Source organism: Phoca vitulina, unplaced genomic scaffold, assembly GCF_004348235.1.
Source record: "Phoca vitulina isolate PV1807 unplaced genomic scaffold, GSC_HSeal_1.0 scaffold92, whole genome shotgun sequence".
In the NCBI taxonomy this organism is placed as follows: Eukaryota; Metazoa; Chordata; class Mammalia; order Carnivora; family Phocidae; genus Phoca; species Phoca vitulina.
Genome location: NW_022589795.1, coordinates 1,283,462 through 1,303,803, shown reverse-complemented (window position 1 = coordinate 1,303,803; position 20,342 = coordinate 1,283,462). Strand labels below are relative to the sequence as shown.

The window sequence follows — 20,342 nt, the reverse complement described above, 5'->3', positions numbered from 1 at the left end:
CTGGGCACTGGGGGACACGGAGGGGCAGCGGGGAGGCTGGCTGGGTTCACCCCCATCTCCTCCCCTGCCAGCTAGTAGGACACACACCAAGGCAAAAATGGTGATGACAGCTAGAGCGAGGAGCACCAGAGTGGTCTTCTGGTTCATTGTCCGTGAACAGCGGGACAGAGGACTGAACCAGAGTGGAGATGTGTATTCTCAGGTCAGCAGAGTTAGGTCTCTCTTAGCTCCTATAAGGGGGGTCGGGGGGCTCCTGGGCTCTGGCTGAGGTTCCCAGTGTTCAGCCGCTCAGGATACTGAGGGTGGGGAGGGTGGGAAGGACACGGGAAGGCTGGGGAGGGGGCGGGGCAGGCCGGGCTTGCGGGGCGGGACCCAAGCAGGGCGGGAGTGATTTCCACAGACCTTACATGGCTTTGTCTTCCAGGCTCCAAATCAGACTCCGCTTTCTGGGTCAGGGTTGAAACTGGGGAGAGCTGGGGGAGGCAGGAGAGTGGGATTTAAAAATAATGCAACTGACCAGTTGAGCCTGGAAAGGCACCAGCAGTAAGGAGCTGGGTCTGCGCAGAGCAGCCCCTCGTCCCCCTCGCCTGGCTTCTTCCCCCAACCCCCACCTTCCAGGGCCAGATGTTCCCTTTCCTGTAACTTGGAACTATTGTTGTGCTTCCAAGGAAACCCCACCCCCAGCCCCGCAGCCTCCCAAGCGGCATTCCTTGGCCTGGTCTGTCCCTCTTGCCCTCTCTTCTTCCATTGCTAATTTCCTTGGCCAGAGTTCTTAATATTCTCGGGGTGATTCTAGATACTTCAAAAGTCAAATAGAAGAAATTCAAGCGATAAATCTTGTAGCACCTTTTATTATAAATCACACACACCATCTATTTTTACAAAATTCTATCTATTCTTCCATTTCAATGCACATGCATAAAGAAATGTCTGGTATAACGTTCACCAAATGTGAACACTGGCTATTTCTGAGTGGTAGAATTTGTGGGGTTTCGCTTGAATATCTTAATAATCATATCATTTGTATAAATCCATCATTTAAACAAAATGAACTGGAAATAAGAATTAACGGAAGGGATATATAGGGGTTTAGTGTGGGAGGCTGTTTTCTAAGGGACATTAAGAGGGTAGGAATCAAGGGAGCAGGAAGTGGGAACAGAGAGAAAGGTACAAATGTCTCAGCAACCCCCCTCCATGTCCCACCACACCCTTGGGGCTAAAAGTCCTGGTAAAAGAAAGGGGGCAGGTCCGGGACACAGGCCGCCAGGTGGGGGATGCAGGCCACAGGGTTGACACTGCAGAGCCCAGCATCCTGGCCCTTCTCAAAGTAGACGCTGCCAGGGGAGAAGATAGAGGGATCCTCATCAAAGAAGTTATAGGGTCGGAGCAAGAAGCCAACTCTGTTCCCCAGAGTCACTGTGTTGGGGACATCCTCAGCATGGGGGATATGCAGGAAGCTGGCTGTAACCCAAGCCACCAGGTCCTGTGGGAAGAGGGAGAGGCTGAAAGACTTTGTGGAGACAAGACCCAAAGAACCACCCCTCCTCAGCCACAATCCCCAACCTCTAGCCTCAGCCTCCTTTCTACCTCCACCCAGCCCCGGGTCCACACAGCAGGCGGGGTGATCCTTGTGAGAAGCTGCAGGGTGGTCGGTGTCCCAGGGCTAATCTCACCCCAAGAGAGATGACCCGCATTGGCCCCTGAATCTGAGAACTGGAAACCTACCATTCCCTCCGACCTACAGTCAGGAGCTGGGCAGCCAAGACTTCGGGCTTAAGTTGCCCCTCTCCTCTGCCCCTAGGGCTACCAACCTCTCCTAAGAGGGTCTCATTGTTGATGAAGTCAGCAAAGGCCATAGTGGGGGTCCAGATGTCATTCTGGTAATAGATGCTGCTGCTCTGTGACTCCTCCTCCTTCCTCCGGGTCACCACGAGCTGGTATCTGACCAGGAGTGTTGAAGGAAGGTGGTGTCAGATCAGGGGCCATTCCTGGCCTTGAAGTCCTTTGGACCAGATTCTGCGTGAGACCATTCCCCATCCCAAATCTACTCGGAGCTGAGAGGAGGCACAGGGGTGAATGGTAAACCAAGGGTAGTGAGTTGGGGTCTTCAAGAGCTGGGACAGGGAAGAGGACCAGTACTTCCCTTCCACCCAGTGCCCAGAGCCCTCCTCACCTCCCCCAGCTGAGGGCCCTCTCCATGTCGCTCTCCAGGGGCATGTGTATGCCGAGGGGGCTGTGGATCTGGATTCGGTACCCACGCTGGTGACCCCAGGCATTAGTCTGGTTGCCAGCCAGATAAAGGTAGCGGGGCAGGGGCTTTCCCAAGGAAAAAGCTGTCAGGTCCTCCCTTCCGAGGACCTGCCGAGTCAGCTGTGGGCGCTGCAGCTGGTGCTCTGGACTCCAAGGGGCTGCCACAGGTTTAAACACCACGTCTTCAGCTACCACCCAGTTTTTCAGCCCTGCCAGGGGGAGGGGGGAGAGGAGTTCCACACCAGGTGAGACAGTCCCTTGTCTTCCCCATGATGCCCCACTGCGCTGGCCTGACAAAGGGCAGTGGGGCTCGTCAGAGAGCACTGTGCTGGGAGCCAGAAGGTCTGGATTCAAGCGCTAACCCTTCTTTGAACCTGCCCCGTTCAATATGGCTATGACCAGTCACAAGTGGCTAGTTCCATTTAAAAATTCAGTACCTCAGTCACACTAGCCACATTTCAAGTGTTCAACTGCCACATGCATCAGACGACACGGATGGAGAATATCCATCACCGCAGAGTTCTGTTAGCACTGGTCTACCCAGTGGACCTTGGACCGATTCTATGCTTCTCTGATTCTCTTTCTGAATCTCTACAGTAGGCATAATAAAAGCTGTTCTGTGGCTGAGCTCTGTAAGTGGAAAAGCACACGCAGGTGGCTAGTTACATTCTTGTAACTATGAAAGAGAGATTTGTCTTGGAGAAGCTGGCTGGAAAAACCCAATCCCCTTCCAGGGCGCCCTGCATCTACCTCCCAGCTCTGAAACTTTGCTTTCCTTCTCCACAAGGCAGGGACCCCTTTGTTTTTTTCTGAAGGGAGCAGTTTTAGATCTTATATTGTCTGAAAGCTCCCTAGAACTCGACTGCACTCATAATGTACACCCACCTTCCCCACTCGGCACTTGATGATACTCTCTTTGCAGGTTCGGGTGTGAGTTCCTTTAAACAGGACCGATCGTGAAGGCCCCCGGCCCCCCACAGAGCGCTGTACCGAGGCCAGAATCTCTGCTGCTTGTCCCTCGCGCTCCACACTACAGGGATCCAATACATGTGACTCGACTTTACTTCCTGAGACAAGGCTCTTTAATGTCAAAAATGCTGAAGAGAAACTTCAAAGTCTTATCCCAAATATGTCAAAGAACAGATAATAGACTCCTTTCAGTCATGCAATTTTCTTAGTTCTCCTCCCACCCAAAACCACCTCTTTGTAGTCTAGAGGGTAAGAAAACGTTTCACAGAAAAGATACCTAGTTACAAACCATTATACCGGGGCAGTCGCTTCCTCCATCTCCCCCCACCCTCCTCAGTTTGGCGAGGGTCTGGTAGGTCGCTACTTTTCTTTCTGGGTCTAATAGTCTGTGATTCGGTAAGCTCGTTATTTTGTTGTTGACAAACGTCCGTCAGGAGCAGCAAGTCCTCTCTGTGCTTTAAGCCCCACTTGAGAAATCCCTTTCTACACTTGCAGCAAGCCTATTGCGTGCCTGCCGTGTCACCGGAGGGCCGGCGGTGAGGACATACACTGGCAGGGATGAGAGGACCCTCCCCAGGACGACAGTGAGGCCACCAACCTATGTCCTGTTTTATGAAATCCTGTTAAACAACCCCCCACTAGCACCCCCCTCCTCGTGCCCCAGGACCACTCTACACTGAAAACCTCCATAGGCTGCTTCCTATCTCTGCTCAGGCCCCTGCTTTCCCCACCTCCACTGGCCCCCAGAATCAGGAAAAAAACTTAAGTGCCCCCCCTCCAGCCCCAACTGCCCAGGCAAACTCACTAGCCGCAGAGGCACTCGAGAGGAAGCCAGCCAGGCACGGCCATTGCATTTAAGCCAGTTTCACAACCGCAGTGAGGCAGAGGGGCCGGGTGAGCAGGGTCAGGTAGGGACACCCCTTCTACCTCCGGCCAGATACCCAGCACGCCCAGGGTTTCAGGCTGACTGCAGCCGAATACGCTCCAATCAGCCCCTGCTCCGCCGCCACCGTATGTCGTGGTGCCGGCCTGCCACCCTCTGCCGCTTCTGGCTCGATCTGGGGGCCTCCCTTCCCTCTGCTCCCCCCAAGTCTCAGTCCTCACCCGAGCACTCACCTGCCACGTCCAGGTCCAGCTTGAAGTGGAAGGCATGCGTGTGCACTGCCCCCAGCACTCGTTCCCCCACACGGTTCCCAAAGAGGAGGCTCTCCTCACCCCCACTCAGGAAAGCCGTGTTGACATAGCCCGTGGCATGGACCCGCCCTTCCAGCGCCCCATTTGGGTGCAGTACAAAGTCCCAAACGTAGTCATAGTTGCCTACTGATGACACAGACCTGACTACAAGGGCCGAGCCAGCCAAACCACCATAGAAATGACTCTCAAGGTGATTGTGGTGCCTCCGAAGGGGTAGTCCTTGTGCCTCCTCAAATACACACACAGCCCCCGGGAGCAACTGGACTGCCCCTGTACCCACTAGTATGTGGATGTCCACCATCGTCGATTGATAGGGGCAGTCGACTCCCCGAACCAAGCCCCGGCTGTGACGGCCAAGTCCATAGCTGCTATCCAAGTATCTGGTCATCATTGTCTTGGGTGAGTCAGCACCATAGACGGATACACACTCCTGGACACTGACTTCATAGGCCACCCGCTCGCCCTTGAACCGAATATCAAAAATCCTCATGCCACTGAACACCCCATGACCGAAGGTAAATGTCCAGAGGGAGGATGCCACCAGGTTCCCTTGCACACTATATTGGGAGCCCTGGGGTGAGAACTGAAGAGGAGGGAGAGGACCTGGGGAGGTCCGGGACTTCAAGGATGAAGCCCCATTTGGCAGGGGGAGAGGAACCCTAACCACTTCCAGCCGGCCAGCCTTAAACTCCCATTCCAACTGGCCCAAGTCTGCATAGTAGCGCCCGAGGTAGAAGACCCGTTGGACAGCCCAGTGGGCAGGGTCCAGGGCCCTGTGGTCCAGCAGTAGCTCCAGCCCCACTGGGTGAAGGAAAATCCCAACACCTGAGATGTTATGGTAGAGGGCTATCCAGGTAGCACGGTCCCCCGAGCGCAGGCCACTGGGGGTGGCATGCAGAGGTGCCAAAGTGGAGCCATTGTAGTTGAAGACAGAAGCCAGAAAGACTGGTGCCTTGGGGAGCTCCACCTCCTTCAAATGCTTCCACATCTGGGTAAACTCAGCTCCCAGCATGGGGCGGCGGTGGTAGGGCAGGGGGCCCCCGTGACGCTCCACCGTCACATCCCGCAGGTAGGAGGGCCGGGGCAGTGGCCCCACCACCAGCTCACTCACGTTGGGCTGGGGTTGTCCGCCAAAGAAGACGATGGCCAGTGCCTCCCGGGCAGGTGGGGGGCTCCCCCTGTCCAGGTGGGCCAGGGCTGCGGCCTTGGGGGGCAGGTGCAGCTCCACCGAGAAGACGCAGTTGTCCGAGGGGCGGGCCTGGGCTGCATCCACCAGGCCTGGCCCTAGCTGCTGGGTCAGGAAGCTCATCACAGCCGTCAGCTCCTCTCGGCTCAGGTCTGCAAACAGCTGGCTCTGGCTGGGGTGTGTCCCGGGCTGGGCACTGGGGGACACGGAGGGGCAGCGGGGAGGCTGGCTGGAGCCACCTTGGCTGGTCAGCAAGACATAGGCCAAGGCAAAGATGGTAATGAGGGACAGTGCCAGGAACACGAGGACTACCTTGAGGTTCATGCTGAATGCAGACAGCTGAAAGGGGAGTCCTCCCAGCTGCTCCTTCCAGTTACTGACATCAAATCAGGGCTTATATTCAGTAGGATGGATAGGAATGGAGAAAACTCCACCCTGTGGGTTGGACAGGAAATTTCTGACCTTAATTTATATAATTCTGTTCCAATTTTCTGTTCGGTGGTTTGGCTCCAGGCACCACTTCCACGTGCACAGGCTCTCCCCTGCCCCTGAGCTCCTGGCGGCAGCATGGCAGGAGCTCTGGCTGCCATCACTCAGACCAGGCTAGAGGGCATGTGGATCAACCCTAAACTCTACCTTTCCCTCAGAATAGGTCTGAGGAAGAATGCAAGTCTCAGGTGCCCAGTTAAGTGCTGTGTGCTACACGCAGGCACCAGAACTATCCATTTCCCTACCTCCTAGCAGGCACCACCCGCCAATATTCCCACAACCCATGGCCCAGGTCAGCAATAAGCACTTGGCCAGCTGCCAGAGGCCAAGACCTTGCTTCGTAGTATCAAGCCTCTTCTACCTAGTCAGTGGGAAAGGAAAGGTGAGAGCCTGGGATCAGTAGTCAGATCCCTACGCTGTAGGACCTCAGAGGAGTTACTTCTTATGAGTTTCAGTGTCCTCACCTACAAAGGCGGGGTAAACTACCCCAGATTCGTGAAAATTAAATGTGGTCACGCACGTAAAGCACTTAACAGAGCCTAACACAGGCTAGGCATTCAAAAATTGTTACTACTGGTACCGATCTCTGAAACAGACTACAGCACACGTTCCTCCACTGTTCAAGACCTTAAATCTCTTTTCGCAGAGAAAATGAGGGGATCATTGGATATCAAAAGGCTACTCTGCAAGGTGGAAGTTGAGGAAACTTTATTTCAGAGAGAGCTAGGATCCTAGACAACCCTCCCCAATCACTGGAAAACCAAAAGCAGGAATCCCTGGCATCTCCTCAAGAGATTAAGACACTGTTCAGCAGGGAGAATTAGTATAAGGTCAAGAAAATGACCGGGTAGGCTGTGCCTCAAACCAGGTGATCCCCCACACGCGGAACTAGGGCGGCCTCTACTGGCAGTTCATGGGTATCACCGGGGAGAGAGAGCAAGGAATTGCAATCCTGGGAAGTTAGACAGAAGGAGCTTAGGTTTGGGAAGAGCTAACTTTCACATAAATTCAGACTGAACACAAATGAAGGACCCACCCCTGCCTCTTGGTAGGCAGAAGCCTCAGTCTTTCCATTATTTTAGAGAAAAGAGGCAGCTCAATTGGTAATAAAAACACCAATAGGGTGGCTGGAGGTGTATGTGGAGGTGGGTGTCCCCGTATGCACGCACTTGAGTGTGGGTATGTCCCTAGCCACCAGAGCATCGCACCAGGGTCTGCAGCTTTAGAAAGAGGTCAAAGTACCTGCATTTTTAATAATTTCTTGACATGGTAAAAGAATTTTACATTACGATCCAAGGGTGATAGAGTGAGGAGGGGCAGCAGAATAATCCAACAAACAAAAAGGGAAACTGAGAAACACATGGTGGGGGGGGTAGGGTTTTAGCTGGAAGGGATCTGGAGGGTGGGTAGGGGCACTGCCCAACTAAAATGCAATTGGTTTGTTACTGAGTACTATTCATGGGAAGACAGCATCCTGACTCCTTCTCTACAGCATACTGGGAGTAAAAACGATGCAGCCGGGTGGAAATGTGATTGGGGTTGAAGGCAAGAGGAAGAGAGGGGAAGAATAAAAGTCAGAAACAGACACCGAGAGAGTCACTGGCAGGCTGACCGCAGATACGGACTCTCCAGTAGCGGCAGAATAAAAAAGTGGGGGTTTGATGAGGGTTAACAGAAAAGCTGTAACAAGTGATATCTCTGGAAGTTTTGAGGAATAGGAGGCAACTCTTCTATGGTTTTGATTGCCCAGTAGATTTTCACATACACACAACGCGTACACGCATGTGTGTGCATGCACACACACGTACGCACAGGTGCTGCTGTCCTTGGAAGCACGGTGCTATAAATAAGAGAACTATCTGTCCCATAGGAAAGCCCAGCAGGGGCAGCAGCGTCTGGCCCTCACAGCTGCAGACAGCCCCACCCCAATTTACAACTGGCCTAGGAAGAGGCAACCAGCAGAGGACCAGCCTTTGCAATAACACCCAAAAAGACCCGAGTCAGAGAGGAAGGGCCCTTCCCCAAATCCTCTGCTTCTCATCTCTCAGCTCTCCTCCAATTCACCAGCCTCTGGGCACCAAGAGGCTATATGTAATAGCAGAACGATGGACCCCGGTGGGTGAGGACCAAGACGACGATCACCTTCTGAATGGTGTGTTTGTGACAGAATTCATAGGGTGGGGGTTGGGGGGGACGGCGGGACAAAGGAAAACAACACAGACGATGGGATGAGGAAATCAGGTAATGGAGTAGGAAGGCATGTGCGTGCATGTCTGTACGTATGTGTCCATCACACACATATGTGTATGTGAAAATCCTAGTTATAAAAACATTTCAAGGAGCTAGAGACTTGGTGGAAGGCCTAAGGTGTTTCTTGTCATGATCAGGTTCAAGGTGGAACATATGTGGATGGGAGACCCTAAGTTATCATCAGGGAAACTGTGGGAGGGAGGATCCAATGTCCCACACAGTGGCAAGAGACACTAACCTTACATCAGAGGAGAGGAGCTGGAAACCTCCCCCCACCCCAGTTCCTAAAAAACACCTAGCACTTTCCTTCCAGTTCCCTCAGCTTCTAATCCGCTAATCAACAGAAGAAAACACAAAGCTCAAGACACAGGAGGGAGAGGGCAGGGAGAGAAAACACAAGTATTCTTGTGCCAACATCCTGCAGACACAAACCTGGACTTCTCCAGAAATTAGGACAGGTTGGGTGTGGGGTATTAGGGAAGGAAAGAGAAGAGTTCCTGAGGCCTGAAAAAAGAGGTAAACACGTCACAGAACTACATGAGAGTTTCATTAGACTCTAACTAAAAACAGAGAGAGGTGTGATTACTATTTCCAGCCAGTTTCCCCATCACGATAGTCATGTAACAAACCAAGGCAATGTCGGTCTTGAGCCAGACTCACAGAGTCCCCTGGCCCTGGCCCCGGCCCTGGCCTCAGTACAGTGTCTCTGCATTGCTGCTCCGGGGCCGTTTGATCTTCTCGATATTTTTCAGGATCATGTCATGTAGAGTGACCTGGGAGAAGAGGCCAGGGAGTCACATTTGTTCCACCCCAACCTCCCAAAGAAACCAGATACCCCACAAAGCCCCAAGCAATGATATGCAGAATCCCCATCTCACTCACTGGAACCTCAATTCAGGGCGGCTGCTTCTCCTCTCTATACCCACACACCGGGGATTCCTGGGAAATTCCCAGGCCCCAGGTGTCTAATAACAACTAGCATTCATTGAGCACCTAACATAACCAACAACTGTACTGGGTCTTTTAATGTGTTATTTTACTTTACTTTTTTTTTTTTTGTCTTTTGATGTGTTACTTTACTTTACTTTTTTTTTTAAGATTTATTTATTTGAGAGAGAGAGAGAGCACGCACACAGACGCGCATGCACGGGAGTGAGGGAGGGGCAGAGGGAGAGGATCTCAAGCAGCCTCCCTGCTGAGCGTGGAGCCCGGCACAGGGCTCAATCCCACTACATATGAGATCATGCCCTGAGCCGAAATCACGAGTTGGATGCTTAACCGACTGCACCACCCAGGCGCTCCTATTTCACTCATTTTTAAAAACCATCTTTGTAAAAAACAAAACAAAAAAACCCCCCATCTTCGTGCCATAGATACTCTAAGTTCTATCTTAGTGATGTTCTAGCTTAGAGATGAGAAAACTGAAGTCTAAGGTTCAACAACTTGCCCAAGGCCACAGATTACAGGAAGAATTGGCTCTAAACCCGAGCCTGTCTGACTCTAATGTCTACATCTTCACACCTCTACTGCACCGCACCCCCTGCCGTCCAAACAGAAAGGGAGATCCCCAGCTACGCACCCGCAACGAGCTCATAATTCTCACCACTCAATGGATGAGAATTTATCCTTTTATCCCACTCCCTCTCCCATCTCGAACCCCAGGGAGTGGCCAGGACTAACAGCCAGGGTGACTGTGGGCAGGGACCAAGGTTACTTACATATTGATTCCTTAGCTCTGATATAATGAGCCGAAGGCTGATATATTCTTTCTCATCAATCTCTGTCACGGTGCGGCGATAGTCCTCCTGAAAGGGGGGCAGGGGAAAGGCTAGTCCCCGAGGCCGGCCTGTCCACAGGCAGCTCTGGCCGAGAAATGGCCACTCCTCCCTCTCCCTTCCACCCTCAGACCCCAAACCCTTACTTACCACATGGGGATATTTAGCTATTTTAGAAACCAATTTGGCTCTTGTAATATAATATCTGAAAGGAGAGATAAGAGGAGGAAGCTGCAGGAGACCCTGGACAGTGCTTGCCACATCACCAGCCCCCAAGTCCTGGGCCAAGCCCAAGAAGCCCTACCTAGAAATCTGGTCCAGATAAGATGCAGCTTCACTCTCAACAGTTCTTAGTTCTGCAACTGTCTCCTCCTAAAAAAAAAACAAGTGTTGAGGTCAAGTCACTTCCACGTCACCCGAAGAGCAGACCAAGAAAAACACACACAAAGCAGGTTGAAAAGGAGAATAAACCTTCCGGACCTTCCTGTCCAGTTTGTAATACAAGCATGTTACCTGAATGGAGACCCCGAAGTTGTTCCCATCTTCTATCCTGGGAATCAGGAGCTGTACCCACATTTTGACCTGAAGGGTGAGAGGACCAATATATACATATGAGGACCCTTGCCTTTTCTGCCAAAGCCACGAAGTACACAATCCATGCTGCTAGGACCAGATGCCAGGAGCACGGGAGCCAAGACACTTCATGTGCCAACTCCTCTATCACCGCCATGCCTCCTGCCCCACATCCAACATTTTTCATAGTTTAAGCCAGGCTCTTTGGGGTCAGCCCATAGGTCACTAGCCCCTGCCTCACCGTATTGCATTTCTCAATCAGCAGCCGGATCTCAGGTTTCACTTTCTCAATAATGTCCACTAGCTGCTGGTTGCTTTTTAGCATCCCATTGGGCATCACGAACACCTTGGTTCCTGGAAGGGACATGAAGAAGGTCAAATGACTGGGGTGGAGGACAGGACATTAACACCCCCCACCTTCCTCTCTTCTTCCCCAGACCCATGAGATGCTATGACCTCTGCCTTTTATCTGTCACAATCCTATCTACAAACCATGACCCCACCAACAGAATCAAAAAGAGAAAATGCATGGATTAGCAAATGAGTGTCTAAAGTATGCCAAAAGTCTGAAGAACAAAGAAATTAAAATGTGCTCTAAAGATTTAATGTACCAACTATTACTGAAGAAGAGAAAATAATGTGAAACTGGGACTTCTGTGAAAAACCTGAGATGTGTAGCCACCTCCAACCTCTCTCCCTTGGCAGTCTACACTAAGTCAAGCCCTCCCTGTTTATTGGAAAATTAGGTTTTGTGCGCTAAATAATGACCATGTTTGGAGAACTTAGGAATGCTAACTCTGGAAAAGCAAATCCGATCTTGTTTCCTGACCAGAGACTGCCAGATCAATCCTCCTGCTCAGGGCTGCAAGCCAGGGAGTAGGTGGGGTAAGGTTGGCTCTTACCTTGGAAGGCCTCTTCACACTCATCCAACCTTCGCTTCTTGTAAGTGGGCTAAGGATACAGAGACAGGAATTAGCCTGCTCCTGACACCCATAACCCCATCACAAGTTACCCTTCCAGCAAATCTAATCCCCTCTTTGGCCCCATAGGTTGTTTTAATTTATGCACAATTTACTAAGCACAGTCAGGGCTTTAAGGAAAGATTCTTGCCACAAAGCAACTTACACTCCAGTTGGGAAGACCAACCTTTCAACTAACACATTAAGCAATTAGGGGAGAGGAGTTGATACTATAAATAAACAGTAAAAATAAACCATTCAATGCAGGGTGAGGATAATTAAGGGAATATGTACAAATCTTCTGGTTCCACAAAGAAGCACAATATTCAATCAACAAACATGTATTTAGCACCTGCTATGTACCAGGTGCAGAACTAGGTGCTGGGGATACAAAGTTGATTAAGACAGTTTCTGCTTTCCAGAATTGCAAGCTCTATCAATGAGACAGTAACTCAAGACAACAATACAGTGTTATCACTGTTGTTATAAAACGTGGACATGTAACTGACAAGCACTAGGTGCTAAAGATATGGAGCAAAGACAGGGACTGCAGTTATACAGCAAGAACTGCTCATCCTGTGACAATACTCAAGACACAAACAGGTGAGAAAAATCTTGCTTAGAGCCACAGGGACAGACCAGACAGCTTGAGGGAACCTGTAGCTATTAGTCCTATTTGGAACTTACTCTAAGACAGAGCAGCATTAGGTTATACACTTCATGCTATAAACAAAAATCAGGGTCTAAAAGTGGTATACTGGAATCATCATGTCATTAAGAGTCCTCGTTCCTAGATCCTAAGACCACTGTTTCCTCTGTACATGTTCAAATTGACTAGGAAGTAGAGAACAGAGAATAGAGAACTACTGCTTCAGAATACAAAGAAAAATGCAGGACACTCACACCGTCCAGTCCATCGTGGCTATTGGTGAGAAGAATGGGGTCAGGGACTGGGAGATTCATGTCTGAGTGGATCTGAGTTAGGTCATGGATGTTTAGGATTGGTTCCTGAAAGAGAGACACCCACCCCCAAAACAACATTAGTCTTTTCAAAATGAACAAAGAACTATTTCATTTGAAGGGCAAGAAATGAGAGTATTTTACTGCACAAAACAAAATAGAATCGACACATGATTTCTCCCATTTGACAGAAAGACCAGAGCCAAAAAAACTGGGGAATTTGAAGAAAAGAAAAGGGTCTCTCACCTTCAAAAAACTATCAAGTTCTAACAACTTCTTTGGGAAAAAATTTGCCACCAAGTCTTCTGCCTAAAGATGAAGGAAAATACAGCTCAATTAATAACTGTGGGAAGGTCTCTCTCCACAAATCTCTTCTTTAGGAAATTCCCAACTATCAACCAATGCTTATTTTGCTATTTATTGCACTCACCTCACTTGTGATCCGCTCCCTGAAAGAATCAACCTAAAATTAACAAAGAGAACAATTCAGTAACAGCAAATCAGTACCTGGCAACAGCGGTAAGGGCAGGATGGGAAAACCCAAATTCAGCTGTCTTCCCCTCACCTTGTAATTGTAATGAGAGGCTGAGAGGCCCCCAGACTGTAAGTACTTTACTTTTTTGAGGATCCATTTCTCCATCTCAGGAGAGGGAAGCGGGGCTTGAGGGTAGCACCCACCTGTCTTCCCTCCCACCCTCCCTCCCTGTATCTGAAGCTGTCTGAATTTGAGAGCAAACAAAAGGCAGGTAGACAGGCGAGATGTGAGCTCACAAACGTGCCAAGCCCCCATCCAGACCTAGCCTTTGATACCAGGCAGGCCCGACGCCAAGGGTAGGGGTACAGCAGCAGTAGCATCCAGAGGCGGGGACGTTGCCGGGCTGGGGGACTTCCAGCTGTCACTGGCCTAAAGTGCTGAGTCCACCACGTGTTCGCGGAGGTCTCCCCGGGACTCTCCACCACCAGACGCGGTTCAGAAGGCCACCCTATATTATCCTCTCCCCCGATGCCGTCTCCGGGAGTGGGGGGGCTGGGCTGAGCTGAGCGGAAGCTCAGAGCTGGTGTCCCCAGGGAGACAAAGACGCCACGGGGAGTGGGGAGCCGGTCAGACTGCTCGGGGATCGAAGCGAGGGGTTAGGAGGCCCGGACCGGTGCCGCTACCTTGAGCTTCACTTCCTGATCCACCTTCAGCAACGAGGCCATGGCCGGGCCGGGCCGTGTCCGCTCCACTGGAGACCGGAGGCGCTGTGGGCTCCGGGGAGGGGGTCAGAGGGACGGGGAGAATCTCGGCTGTTCTAGGGACGCGGCCGCCCTCGCTGGCTCACTCACTGCTCGCTCGTTCGCTCCCTCCTTCCGTGCCGTCCGCCCGCCCGCCTGCTGCCTGCTGCCTGCTCGCTCTCTCGTTCGCCCTCCCGGCTTTCGCCGCTCACGCCGGAAGTTACGTCACAGCCAATCGCCGGGACTCCGGAGAGGCGCACGTGCCCTGCGCAGCCGCGCTGGGGTCCAGCACTGGACGCTCGGGGCCGGACTCGTATTTCCCGGCTTCCTGTGCCGGGTAAGGGTGAAGCAGGAGGGAGGGCGGCAGAGGGTGGTTTGCTGAAAACTGAGCGTTGGAGAGACTCGAGTACTATTTGACATTGTGTTAGCTCGGCGCTCGCCCTCGCCGGAGGGACCCTCTGAACCGCTGCAGCATCAAGGACCGGACGGACCACGCCGTCGCGCCCCAGTGACGTCGGCCCGAGGAAGCCGGCGGGCCGGGGGTTTCTAGTCTGTGATTCTTGCTGCCTCCTCCCGTCGCCCGAAGCTCTGGTGTTGGGCTGGAGCCAAACAGAAGTCAAGTTCTGTTGTACCAGGCTTCCCCACCTTTCTCCGCCACTAATTCTCATACACTTCGAGACCTCAGAGATCAGCTGCCTGATGGGCAAATTGACACCCAGAGTTGGGCATTGCTTGTCCAAGGCTACATAGTGTTTCTAGTAAACCTGGACCAGAACCCAGATCTCCTGACTTCCAGGACAATGCCGTATCTATTTTCTTAATAAGAGGCAGAGATCATACTCAGTCGTTAAGCGTCTGACTTCGGCTCAGGTCATGATCCCGGGGTCCTGGGATCGAGCCCCGCATCGGGCTCCCTGCCCGGCAGGAAGCCTGCTTCTCCCTCTCCCACTCCCCCTGCTTGTGTTCCCTCTCTAGCTGTCTCTCTCTCTGTCAAATAAATAAATAAAATCTTAAAAAAAAAAAAAAAAAAGAGGCAGAGACCATAGCTCTTCACTCATCCATTCATTTGGTTTGTCTCTTAACATTGGTTATTTCGCGCAATAAAATGGGGGTAGGACACTGTACTAGGCCCTGGGACAGCATTGTCCCAGAGCCCAGAAATATGCAAGGCACTTATATGAGTGAAAATTATCTAGTAGCCACATTAAAATGTAAAACAGGTGAAAATAATTTTAATCATAGATTTAACCCAGTTTATCCAAACATTATCATTTCAACATGTAATCAATATAAAAATATGAATGAGATCTTACATATTCTTTGCTCATGCCAAGTCTTTGAAATCCAGTATGAATTTCACACTGACTGTACATCTCAATTCAGAGGTTCCACATATGACTAGGACTCCTGTATTGAAAAGCACATTTCAGGGAAGTCAAAGGTAAACAGGACTCAAGTTCTTTGGCCTCCTGAGTCCTAATACTGGGGAAAGACATCAGAAAATAACCTGACAACATAATTGCAAAATTTGATAAATGTTAGGAAAGAAATGACTGACGTAGAGAACACCAGGGGTCTATTTTAGATAGAATGGCCAGGGCCAGCCTCTCAGATGAAGTGATGAGCTAGGATATAAAGGGGGGCGGGGCGCCGGGGTGGCTCAGTTGGTTAAGCGACTGCCTTCGGCTCAGGTCATGAGCTCGGGGTCCTGGGATCCAGCCCCGCATCAGGCTCCCTGCCCCACGGGAAGCCTGCTTCTCCCTCTCCCACTCCCCCTGCTTGTGTTCCCTCTCTCGCTGTGTCTCTCTCTCTCTCAAATAAATAAATAAAATCTTTAAAAAATAATAAAAAATAAAGGATATAAAGGGGTTAGCATGGGAAGAGTGAGGGGAAGAGCCTCCAAAAGTACAGGTGCGGCACAGGCAAACACCCTGGGGAAGGAAAGAGGTTGTCCTGTTGAAGAAATTGAAAGACTAGTTAGTGAGTGGGGGATGGGAGTGGGGTGGGGAGGGTTGTTGGGAAACAATTTGGATTAAGTACGAAGGCAGGTTGTCTGATTTACATTTTGGGGTCATTCTCGCTGCTCAGCATTTATCCTGGGTAGGCCTCTGCGTTAAGCACAAGGGAAATGGTGGGAATACACAGTTAAATGAAGTGCCATTGACTATGGCCTTTGGAATCAGAGACACCTTGGTTCAAATCCTACCTCAGCTCCTTACTGTGATATTTTGGGGAAATGACTGAAATGCTGGGTCTCAATTCCCTCATCTGTGAGAAGGAATTTTATTATAAATAAATAATATGTAATTCTGTGGGGTATTTGTGAATATTGGAAATCATACATATGTAAAAGAACTAACACAGTTAGTGTGTGGACACAGGCAGGGACCAGATAAATAGAAGCCATTGTCAATTAAGCTAACTGTTAGTGCTTAGCATGAAGAGGTTACTCCTTAAACTATGTAATTATTGTCATCGCTGCTTCCAAACTCCAGGTCCTTTTCCATTTCTTCAAGATATATGCAACATAGCCCATACTACCCATCTTGCTTATTAATGTCTACTAGTTTTCTCTCTTTTACCTCTGCTTTCTGATAACACTTGTACCTAGTAACTTTTGAACTCTTATCTGGAACTTAACTTCAGGAATGCTTTCCCAAATTAACTTCATGCTATCTTAAGTATGAAATTACCCTGCATTTCGGGGCACCTGGGTGGCTCAAGTCGTTAAGCGTCTGCCTTCGGCTCGGGTCATGATCCCAGGATCCTGGGATCGAGCCCCACATCAGGGTCCCTGCTCGGCGGGAAGCCTGCTTTTCCCTCTCCCACTCCCCCTGCTTGTGTTCCCTCTCTCGCTGTGTCTCGCTGTGTCTCTCTGTGTCAAATAAATAAAATCTAAAAAAAAAAAAAAAGAAATTACCCTGCATTTCTTTCAGAATTAATAACTTTAAGTTGAAAACTTAATATGTTTGTGTTTGTTGAAATATGGCTTTGTTCTCAAATAATTGTGTTTTGTCTTCAGGTAGGTTGTAAGAAGACAGATACCCATTCGTTCTTTATTTCCCTTCCTAATTCCCTATCCAAATGTTTTATATAATACTCCACTCATTTATTTATTTATTCAGTGAACAGTTGTTGAGGGCCACTACATTTAACAAACTCTATTCATTTCTGGTCCTTGTGAATCAAATGTGATTACTGATGACTGGTACCACTTTAAATTCATGTCCACAAATCTCAAATGGGTGCACAACACTGCCGAAGAGCCTACTACATGCTCTTGACAAGTGTACTCTCCTACACTCCAAATGAGTGTTATGCTTTCTCATTTCCCTAATCCTTGACTATCCCTCCCCCACCACATCCAATTTATGATTTTGGCTCATTCTTCATTGAGAAAACAGAAGCAAATGAGAACTTCCTCTCCCCACCAAATTTGCCAGCCTGCAAGTACTTTCTGCCCTTCCTCCTCTTTCATTGACGGAAAGATCCCTGTTCCCATCAAAAACCAACTCTTCGTGCATTGGGTCCCATACACTTCACTTTCTCTAGGTCTGTGCTCCTGTGATTATCCATTTTTCCCCTATATTACATTTATCCCTCTCTACTGGATCATTTCCAAACATGACAAATTTCTCCCATCTTGAGAAAAATGGACCCAGATTCCTCTGTAGCTATCACTCCATTTCTGTGCTCTTCTCCATGCCAAGATTTCTTGAATGATATTATTGTCTCTTACTCTACTTCATCTCCCACTCATTCCAATCCACTCCACTCAGGCTCTCCCACCCCATGTTCTCATTGAGATAGTTCTTGTTAGTTTACCAATTACTGCCATACTGATAGTCACCTCTTCATCTTGAATTTCTTGGTGGTATACATTAATCACTCCACCTTGTAAAAAATTTTTTTAAAAATTTCATTTATTTATTTAGAGAGTGCGCGAGCAGGGGAGGGCCAGAGGGAGAGGGAGAGAGACGATCTCAAGCCGACTCACCACTGAACGCGGAGCCTGACACGGGGCTCGATCTCATAACCCTGAGATCATGACCAAAAATCAGAGGTCAGAATCAAGAGTTGGACACTCAACTGACTGAGCCTCCCAGGCATCCCTAACCACTCCACCTTTTAAAACATATATGGCGGGGCACCTGGGTGGCTCAGTCAGTTGGGCGTCTGCCTTTGACTCAAGGCATGATCCCGAACTCCTGAGATCGAGCCCCACGTCAGGCTCCCTGCTCAGCGGGGAGTCTGCTTCTCCCTCTGCCCTTCATCCCACTCGTGCTCTCTCTCTCTCTCAAATAAATAAATAAAATCTTTAAAAAAAAACACATATGGCAAACTGTTCTTCCAACATTCCTCCAGACTCACCAGTGACCTATTTCCTTTGCTGGCTCTTCCTCTACTGCTCACTTCCTAATGGTGGCATGCTCCAGGGCTTAGTCCTACATCCTTAAGTCTTCTCCACTTACACTTTCTCCCTAAGAGGTATTACCCATGTTCATAGCTATGAATACCATCTGTATGCTGAATGGTTCTAAATTTGTATCTCCAGTCCTGACATCTTCACTGAGCTCCAATTGTCTATTTGACATTCCTACTTGGGTAGCAAATAGGCATCTCAAGCTTGATGTGGCCAAACCAGGATTCTTGATTCTTCCATACAGCTGTTATTTTCCTGCTCTTCCCCATCTCAGTAACAGACAACTATCCACTTAGTTTTCCAAACCAAACATTGAACTGTCAACCTTGATTCCTCTCTATCCCTCGGCTCCCCACATCTAATTCATCAGCAGGTCCTGTTAGCTTTACCTGTATAATGCATCCTGTATGAGTATGCTTTTCTCCATCTCCTCACTTGTTGTTTTTAAAAAGATTTTTTATTTTTATTTTTTTAAGAGAGAGAGCACGAGCAGGGAGGAGAGGGAGAAGGGAGGAGAGGGAGAAGGGAGCCCAATGTGGGGCTTGATCCCAGGACCCTGGGATCATGACCTGAACCGAAGGCAGGTGCTTAACCAACTGAGCCACCCAGGTGCTCCTCCATCTCTTCACTTGTTATCCTAGTTGAAGCCACTGTCACCCTTTACTAGGACTATTACAATAGACTCCTATTTGGTCTCTCCATTTTCACTCTTGCTGCCACCCTCCACTACCATATTCTATTCTCTACTCAGCACCCAAATTATCTTTTAATATGTCATCCACGGTTATGGCAGTATCTACTAAAGCTGAGTAAGTTTATGTATTTTAAAATATTTTAATATTATGTAATCATATATATACACATAGATGTACATACACGTATGTACGTATACATATATACGTGTAAATATATATTTAATACACAAATAAATATATATATGTATTTCTGGGTCATATTCCCAACTCTAGGAATATACCTAACAGAAATGCATAAATATATTCACCAAAAGACATGACTAAAAATGTTCATAGCAAAGCTATTTACAATAGCACCAACCAGAAACTACCCAAATGTCTCTCAACAGTAGGACAGATAACTAAATTTTAATATATTCACACAGTGGAATACTGCACAGTATTGAAAATGAATGAAATAAAACTACACACAAGACAAATGCATCTACAAACATAATATTGAGTAAAAGAAACCAGAAACGAGTACATACTGTATGACTCCATTTACACAAAGTTCAAAACAGTCAAAACTAATCTATGGTGTTAGAATTGAGGATATCGTTTCCCCTTGGGGTGAGTAGTGACTGGAAGGGGACACGGGCGAAGGGAGTTGGGTCCTGGTTACATGGGTGTGTTCATTTGTGAAAATTCATTGAGCTGTACATTTAGGATTTTTGTCCTTTTCTATTTGTATTTTATAATTCAGTAAACAGTTGTTTTTTTTTTTAAAGTAAGCCAGATCAACAAGACAGGAGGAAGATGGCAGCAGAGTAGGAGGACCCTGGATTCGTCTCATCCCAGGAACAGAACTAGATAAGTATCATTTCACTCATATGTGGAATTTAAGAAACAAAACAAACAAGCAAAGGGGGGAAAAAAGAGAGAGGGGAAGACAAGCCAAGAAACAGACTCTTAACTATAGAGAACAAACTGATGGTTACCAGAGGGGAGGTGGGTGAAGGGATGGGTGAAATAGATGATGGGGATTAGGGATGTACTTGTTGTGATGAGTGTCGGGTGATGTATAGGAGTGTTGAATCACTATATTGTACACCTGAAACTAATATTACACTGTATGTTAACCAACTGGAATTTAAATGAAAACTTTAAAAGTAAATAAATAAATAATAAGCCAGATCATGTCTTTTCCCTGCTTATCACCCTCAATGGTTTGCCAGCTGACAGAGAGCCTCCTGAATCTCCCAGTGACGTAACTCCACCCACCCTTGCCCCTACTTATTCTCTATCAGATCATCCTCTTTTATTTTCCTCATCATACCTATTATATTGGTTATATTCGTTTGATGACAAACTGGGTGGCTTAGAACAAGAGAAAGGAATTCTCTTACAGTTCTGGGGACTAGA

General features: G+C 48.8%; 2 protein-coding genes across 2 annotated transcripts; both read right to left on the bottom strand.

The window, feature by feature from the left end:
* Positions 1–283: 283 nt before the first annotated feature.
* Positions 284–8,202, bottom strand: AOC2 (amine oxidase copper containing 2). Its single transcript, XM_032396572.1, has 4 exons — positions 4,336–8,202; positions 2,174–2,459; positions 1,812–1,941; positions 284–1,483 (listed from the first exon to the last, which is right to left on the bottom strand). Exons 1-4 carry the CDS (start codon positions 5,921–5,923, stop codon positions 1,217–1,219), a joined length of 2,271 nt encoding a protein of 756 aa, XP_032252463.1. The 5' UTR covers positions 5,924–8,202; the 3' UTR covers positions 284–1,216.
* A 509-nt stretch (positions 8,203–8,711) lies between these two features.
* PSME3 (proteasome activator subunit 3) lies at positions 8,712–14,023 on the bottom strand. The gene is made up of 11 exons (XM_032396573.1): positions 13,764–14,023; positions 13,036–13,068; positions 12,852–12,914; positions 12,549–12,653; positions 11,589–11,637; positions 10,928–11,040; positions 10,627–10,695; positions 10,418–10,485; positions 10,264–10,318; positions 10,057–10,143; positions 8,712–9,111 (listed from the first exon to the last, which is right to left on the bottom strand). Exons 1-11 carry the CDS (start codon positions 13,803–13,805, stop codon positions 9,031–9,033), a joined length of 765 nt encoding a protein of 254 aa, XP_032252464.1. The 5' UTR covers positions 13,806–14,023; the 3' UTR covers positions 8,712–9,030.
* Between the last annotated feature and the right edge of the window lie 6,319 nt (positions 14,024–20,342).

Bases quoted from the DNA above. Each gene is read 5' to 3' on its own strand.
- AOC2 (XM_032396572.1), bottom strand. From the start codon at position 5,923: ATGAACCTCAAGGTAGTCCTCGTGTTCCTGGCACTGTCCCTCATTACC. The intron at 1,942-2,173 runs GTGAGGAGGGCT...ACTCCTGGTCAG, and splicing joins AGGGCCCTCAGCTGGGGGAG to ATACCAGCTCGTGGTGACCC. The intron at 1,484-1,811 runs GTTGGTAGCCCT...CTCTTCCCACAG, and splicing joins ATGAGACCCTCTTAGGAGAG to GACCTGGTGGCTTGGGTTAC.
- PSME3 (XM_032396573.1), bottom strand. From the start codon at position 13,805: ATGGCCTCGTTGCTGAAGGTGGATCAGGAAGTGAAGCTCAAG. The intron at 12,654-12,851 runs GTGAGAGACCCT...TCTCTCTTTCAG, and splicing joins AACTTGATAGTTTTTTGAAG to GAACCAATCCTAAACATCCA. The intron at 10,486-10,626 runs GTAACATGCTTG...TTTTTTTTTTAG, and splicing joins ACTTCGGGGTCTCCATTCAG to GAGGAGACAGTTGCAGAACT.